Below are 7,438 nucleotides of genomic sequence, written 5' to 3'. Positions count from 1 at the left end.
AATGATTCTGTTAATGATGATGAATCTCAGCAATGGAGTGTCAATGCCCTCTCCGCCCAGCGGGGGCGCCAGTGCAGTTGCACAGCCAGGACAGCTCATAAATAGCTGCAAATGTATGAAACACCAAACTATCGCCCTCCTCACAAAAATAAACTACAGATTATTGCAGTTATAAAAATCTGTTTGTACCTAATGTGATTGTAGCTAATGGACGATTCTGCCTGTGATGCATTTCCATTCGCTACACAGGTCCAAACATGAGCAGTTCCAAAAGAAACACATGTTAAAGCAAACATGTACTTTCATTTTAAAACATGATAGCCAGTATTATATTAAAAAAAGGTCTCTGTTTCCACACCTCGGCTCAGGAAAACTATCACTTCCTAGGTCATGTGACCTGAGCAGTGTCTTCTGGGTGCTGTAAATCAGCATGTCAGTCTATCAGGGAAGCCGCGGATTGGCTAATGACAAGCCATTGAAAGGGGTGGAGACGAAGGGTTAAAGGTGAAGTAGCTTGTCATTACATTTCTTTCTTTAGTTTGATGTCTTTCTGGGTGTTATCAGTCTGTGTTTTTACTAAGTGTTCTAGTTGCCATGGACACAAGCATGCATAGAAATAACAGGCCCATGGAAAATAACCAAGTTTACTAGTGCCATCTGGTGGCTACATACAGTCAATACATTTTAATCACACGGGTACCAGGGGTGGCCTTCTGGAGAGAAGCAGGGTCTTCTGGTTTTCGTTCCACCCGAGTTCTCAATTACTTAATTGAACCAATTATTTTCTTAATTGATCAACACCAAAAAAACACTCATTGACAATTTAAAGATACGTAGTAAACCTGCAGGCTTGTGGCTCTCCAGCTCTACAGAATACCTTCCAGGACTAGTCATTTACTTTATTATTTATTTAACAAAGAGATAACTTATTGAGACCATATTGAGGGTTTTCGATACAAAATAACATCTACTTCTACAAATATTGTTAAAATGTATCACACAGGAAAATGCATGCACCTTTTGAGTGACGTTCAACATTCAGTAGTCAACAGATTTGATCTAGAATAACCTGCATTGCAGATTCCAAATAGAAGGATAGAATGCAAGCACCAGAACCAACAAATCTTCAACCCAAGGGGGAGGGTGATAACATTGCCAGTGCTAATAACAGGTAAGAAAATGGGTTTAAAAGCTTTTTAGCACTTTAGTGGGGAGACTAAAACAGGCAGCAAAAGCCCACCTGAGCCTTCCACTCCTGCTCTGAGCTGCACACAGTATGGGGGCAGGTAGAATCCTATTAGGAAGTGAACTAGGAGAAGTATTTCTATCACACTACTGTGCTGTGGCATTAGTAAGTGCAGTTTTCTTTCAGTGTTTACTTCAAAGATGGAACAGCCATATGAAAAGCCAGTAGGAGGAAATAGGAGAAGGAGTCGACATGTATTTTAAAGACAAAACCATTTTTATTAAGAAAGCGATGCTTCAGTTATGTACAATAAGCACTGCCGGTGTTCAGCAAAAATGAGCTCATCCCACCACCTTGCATGAGGAATTGAGTGAGCATACCAAATAAATCCCACCGCTACCCATTAATAGTATATATCCTCGATCAGCTACAGTATTTGGTCTCTTACTCCATACGTAGTTCCACTCAACCCCCACTGACAAATACACACACACAGTAAACATAAGGCAATCGAGAACTTCTTATCTTAAAGACCAAGCAGCTTTAAATGTCATTTTAACGTCTATTTAATATTATCCTGACTATTTTATGGTCCTGTTGCTCCAATATCTCTAACACAGCCCGACGTTGAGATGGTCTGGAGAATCCTAAATGCTGGGACTGAACAGCCTCCCTCATTCCATTCAAATCATGTGACAGGGTGATCTTTAAACTCTGCAGGAACCACCTACTCTGGAATGAGGGAGGCTGTTCAGCCTCGGCATTTAGGGTTCTCCAGGCAAGCTCACAACAGCTCAAACCCAGGACAGAAAAATATGAACTGCATATTGGAGCAGAACCCAGACCAGTTCGGAATGACTGCAAACACCATACAATAATAAGGACATCTGTTTTTTTTTAAGCAGTTAACATGACATTAAAGCTACTTCTGCTTAAATATACATTTCTCTTCTCAATCTCTTTTCCCTAAAATGTCTTTTTACTGAACATGGGATTGTAAACAAAGCATTTATTCAAAACAAATGCAGTGAACAAGGGGGAAAAAAAACACACTTTTAAATTAACATACCAGAGAGATGTTTTTATCGATCTGGACCCAAAGTGATTTTATGCCAAGAAGGTCCTGGATTAAAAACGGTTTATATGTTTTTTTCTTTTTAAAAAATTGTGCAAACTCTGCAGTGTTTCAGATTTTTTTTTGGTGAATTGCCAGAAAGTTTGAAATGACTTCCCTCCTGCTACATCAATTTGGCACACTGCAGTATCATGTTATTGTGGAACCAATAACTAACGTTTAGGGCCTGATTTGATCAACCTATACCTGACTTTTAGTGCATTTTGCAGCACCAGCGATTACCCTGCATTGCATCAAGCTAATTTTCATGAAATCCAGGAGGATTCCTGTGCTGTAAAATGCTCTAAAAGACCCAGCTGTGGCTTATCAGGGTGATCAAATCAACCCTTGTATAATAACAGTACCAAACATGTCCCAAACTTAGCGACTTTAAAATCAACAGAATCATAGCTTACTGCAAACTATAAAGAAAAACAGCATATGACAGCAAGCAACTGCAGAAAGCAATCGTCACTGCACTGCTTCGTAGAACAAAAACGATATCTCGATTAATCAAATGCATATCGCAGGTACATGACCCACAATCTACCAAAAATAAACCTCATGTACAAACTCAGAGACTGGTATGGAATTAGCCATTATAAGGGGTCCAGGTTCTCTGGTTTATTTTGACAATACTGATCAAAGTAGACGTTGCTTTTTTTTATGATGTTTACAATTGTTCTAACTAGTCCCGAGTCCTGTTGCTCAAATGCTGAATCTGCATAATTGTTATGTGTCTAAGAATTCAGCAACCCTGTAGAATCCTAGTTGCCAGGACCACTCAATGATTGGAATCATCATAAAATGTTAGGAGCAGGACAATGAAATTGCAAGCTACTCACTCTTTAAAGACAGCATGCTTTTACTCTTACTGAATGTGCTTTGAACATTTCCCCTTCCCTTCTGCTTTGTGTAATCATTTACATTATATTGAGTTTGAATCTTTTTTTCCTTTAGTATGTCTCTTATCAAATGTTCAGCTAACTTTAACGCTCACTATGGCCAGCTTTCTTTTCCACACTCCAAAATGTCATGTCCCTCAGCGGGTATTTATATATAAAAGCCTTACCATCCCAAACACCTGATCGTGCCAAAACGTAGAAAATGCTAAAAGAAACTTAATAAATTCAATCACAAACATTTCTTTGATAAAGGGATCCACATAACATTTTGGAATGAGGACATGTAGGCAGTCAGAACTCCAGCGCTAGCAGTAAACTAGCAGTGAAAGCTTGTTTAGAGACACATATTGAGAAAAAGATTTAAACAATACTGGAGCAACTGAGAACCACTAAGCTGTATTACAAACAAGCATTAACTGAAAAAGGCTGCTATGGCAAGAACAATATGACAACAATATTGAAGGGACCCCCTCACGCTGCATTTGAATTCAGGCACGAAAGGGTTAATACAATACACACTGCACACTAGCTGTAGAAGAGGCTAGTGTATTTATCCATCAGTTTGGTCCAAATGCAAACGTTAGTCTACATTCTAACAATATGCTGTTGCTGCCCTCTTGTGGTCTATAGTAAGTATTTTCAAATTCTTGTTAAAAATGAATGCAACTGGTTTGATATTCGTGCAATACTAAGTCAAATCAAAAATATGAAATATTGAAAACAGTTAATTAGTGAAGGGCTCTTTTACTGTAAAATATAGGACTAATGTGCTGTCAACATGGCCCAGCTGAAATTCGTAAAAATACTTCAAAGTGTAATTTCGAGGGAGCATTGTCTGTGTATATTTAAGCCTTGTGTCACCAACACTTTTTTTTTAGGTTACACACATAGGCTTTAAGGTCGTAAATTCTTTTACACTTTGACATATAAATCTTTTCAAAGAAATCTCCATGCGTGTGGAATGGAATTTGTCTACAGGACATGCAATGGAGTTTTATCTGTTAACAGAAATGTGATCGATTTGCAGAGTCTTTTCACACCAGCTTTTTAAAAGACGGCTGATGGTGCTGAATGCATTCCAGTGGTTATTAATGGACTAGTAAAAAATATATATTTTATGTCATTCAACCTGAATGCCATAGGAATTTTGTTTTTGGTCACTTTCAAATTAATTGAATTGTTCCCCCATTTTACCATTAAATACAAATATTGGGAGATAAATACAGTTTTAAAAGATTGCACATTTCCAGTGCTCTTAGAAAAGGAACCCTTGAGTAGTACAAAAATATAAATCACTGGGAATAATGTTTCCAGTCTTCTCTCAGAGCTCAGGGTCACTCATCTGCAAAACGAAATTAAGATTAGGAAACACACCTTAATGCACACATGAAACTGTTATTGAGATCTGGATTACAATTCATGTCACCATAGTCAATTTCATTTGAAAAGCCACATTTATAATAGGAAAACTATCATGCCCATTTGACACCGCCTTTGTCATCCTTTTTATAAATACTAGATGCACAATTTGTAAAACTATACAATTGCTGTACAAAGAAACTGAACTAAGCACTACTTTCATATCTTGGGTCCCGAAGTACAGACATGTATGTGGATTCGTCTCTGAATGTATTTTTTGTTGAATGTATCTGATTGTATGAATGTACAGCTATAGCCAAAAGTTTTGCATCACCTAGACTTTTAGGACTGGGATAATAATAACATTTCTATAATTTAAATCTTAATTTAAAGCCCTGTGTGAATCACCTGTCCTCATCTCCTCAGGCTCCTGGCCTCATACACTGTGTCGTCATCATCACTCTCCTCCAGGTGTTTCATCTCCACAGTGTCATCGTAGCTGGACAGCAGCCCATACTTCTTCTTAGGAGCCTTCTTCAACCTGACAGAACAAGCAGAGAGAACTGAACAGACACCCCAACACTGTGGGAGAGAGAAATCAGAGAGACACCCCAACACTACAGGAGTGATGCATCACTGGCCAAACCTCAGAAACTGGAAATCGTGAATTCCACTGTAAACTAGCTTATCAACCCTTAGCCCTGTTTTTGTACACTCAAGCATGCAGTATAACGACAACGCCTATCACTGAACTACTCAGCACTTCGATATGAATGGCATGCTGTCGTTCTACAAGGTGCAGTGTGAGAAAATGGCAACTTGTTTGTGGCCAAATTTTTTGGCAACCAAGACAAAGCAAAGATGCATGTTCTCTATTTAGCTGTACTATAAACTGGTACGCAAAGACATATTGACTGTTTGGCTTGCTTGAGGAGTGAGGGTTTTACATGGGGGCTACAAATTGAGTCTCGCACCCTAAGACTAGGCAGGTCTGAAGTAAAACAAATAATAACGAAAGTTTTTGACTAATAACAGTTTTGTCCTGTCATTACCACTAAACCAAAGAATAAAAACACATATTCAAAACATAGTTTAAGACATGAAGTTAATAATAAGTTAGTAAGTTCAGGCCAAACAAGCGACTTGGGACATCATTATTTCCTTAGTCTACCACGGAAATAAGAAGGGCGACGAATCGCTCTTACCTCACGGCTCGGATTACGAAATACAAAACCCCGGTAGCGGTGATTCCTATCAACACGTAAAAGGCTCTTTTAATCATAGAGTCGTCCATACTTGGAAAAAAGCCGTCACTGCCCGTGGAATTCGTTACGCTGTTGCCGTGGACCTGCGACTCGTTACCGGTTTTATTCTCTTCGGGTTTCGTTACACCGCGGGTTTGGTTCTGGCTGCCCCCCATATTAACAACCGCGCATAAAACCACCCACAACAGAACCAAAGGAGCGGACATGTGCATGTTTAGGACGGAGATAGCGAGCCAGTCCTGCTGTATAGAGTAGAGGACTCGTTTTTTGATTTTTCCGTGGTGTACGTTTGTGAAACTTCCTCAATCCGCTTCTCTTTTACTGTTTATCTGCGTGCGTGCAACGAAAATAGCATCCGGCTGGACAACAAAAGCCCTGCTAATACTAGGTTCTGCTTTCAGAAGCTTCTACACATGATTGTAGAGAATTCATATTTCCAAATGTCTCCCATATCTACTGCAATACTAGAGAAATCCACTTTTCTTTCCAATAATAGTATATTATGATCGTTTACTTTGTATTTCCTCGATATTCTTTAGATCCAGATCGTAATTTTATCTCTGAGAAATGTACTGCATTAGTTTAAATGTTTGCAATATTTTCTATGCAAATATAGAGGTCTCAATGATCCTATCGAAAAGCAGAAATTATCTGTTGAAGCTCCTCCTCTCTGCCTGGGATGTACATTAACAAATCCGGAGCTCTTCGAATGTATCCTCCGAGATTAAGAAAGGGTTTTTGAAATGCGGTCATTCTGCAGGGTCTACAAAGAGTGATTGGGATGATCGGCTGCAATGAATCCTCCAAACTCTAGAGGGCAGTACAAAGAAGAAAAAAAAAAAAAGAGTGGAACAACCCAAATACTGTTAATAGTCTGATAGTGTTTTTAAAGTGTAGATGGCTTTTACTGTGTGGGCAAATGATTATTTATAGAAAAGGCGAGTTTTAAAACACTACTTTGAGTGTTCATAATCGTTTTAACAAGTGGAAAGACGTCTTTAAACACGACCTAATCATGGGAAGATGGCAAAGAAACTCTACCTAGCTTTACAGATCACCTTTTACTGTGTATTAGAAACGTTTTTTTATGAAGGAAGAGGGCAAAGGAACTCTCTCTTGCTACCCAGAACATTATTTTAGATTTTACTTGGAAGAGGGGATTAGAAAAGGGTACAAGCAGGGTCAGAGCAAATAAACTATTTTTCATGGTTAACTGACATGCTACCAAAATATTTATTGTATGTTTTGAAAATGTAGGACAATAACTTTTAATATTTGGAATTGTAGAACTACAGTAGTAGAATGTTCTTAAAATCAACAAACCTTTTGACATCACTGAATAAGAGGGGTGAAAGGTTTGTGGATTCTAAGTTTCTAGTTCTACAACTAATTCTGTTGAATGTTTGACATTACTGGATGTAAGGAAAAGGGTTAATATAATATTTAGAATGTAATATTTATTTATATCTCTAAATTACATATTCTTGAATTATGCAAATTCACACTTTGTTTACTGAACTTCTAATAACACTTATAATAGGTAATGCATTTATCTAATTTCTACAAGTATTGGCACAAAGTGCCTTTCTCCATCTTGTCAGAACGCTTT

At 38.2% G+C, this 7,438-nt stretch overlaps 1 protein-coding gene across 1 annotated transcript; it reads right to left on the bottom strand.

Moving 5' to 3' along the window:
- Positions 1-1,441: 1,441 nt before the first annotated feature.
- LOC117401500 (protein FAM174C) lies at positions 1,442-6,566 on the bottom strand. Its single transcript, XM_034002263.3, has 3 exons — positions 5,770-6,566; positions 4,973-5,105; positions 1,442-4,547 (listed from the first exon to the last, which is right to left on the bottom strand). The coding sequence occupies exons 1-2, from the start codon at positions 6,039-6,041 to the stop codon at positions 4,979-4,981; spliced, it is 399 nt and encodes a 132-aa protein (XP_033858154.3). The 5' UTR covers positions 6,042-6,566; the 3' UTR covers positions 1,442-4,547; positions 4,973-4,978.
- Between the last annotated feature and the right edge of the window lie 872 nt (positions 6,567-7,438).

This window comes from Acipenser ruthenus, chromosome 49, assembly GCF_902713425.1.
Source record: "Acipenser ruthenus chromosome 49, fAciRut3.2 maternal haplotype, whole genome shotgun sequence".
NCBI classification, from domain to species: domain Eukaryota; kingdom Metazoa; phylum Chordata; class Actinopteri; order Acipenseriformes; family Acipenseridae; genus Acipenser; species Acipenser ruthenus.
The sequence above is the reverse complement of the archived record's forward strand: the minus strand, read 5'-3'. Positions and strand labels throughout refer to the sequence as shown.

Coding starts and splice junctions, on each gene's coding strand:
- LOC117401500 (XM_034002263.3), bottom strand. CDS start 6,041: ATGCACATGTCCGCTCCTTTGGTTCTGTTGTGGGTGGTTTTATGCGCG. Junction 5,106..5,769: donor TTCGTAATCCGAGCCGTGAG/GTAAGAGCGATT, acceptor TTGTTCTGTCAG/GTTGAAGAAGGCTCCTAAGA.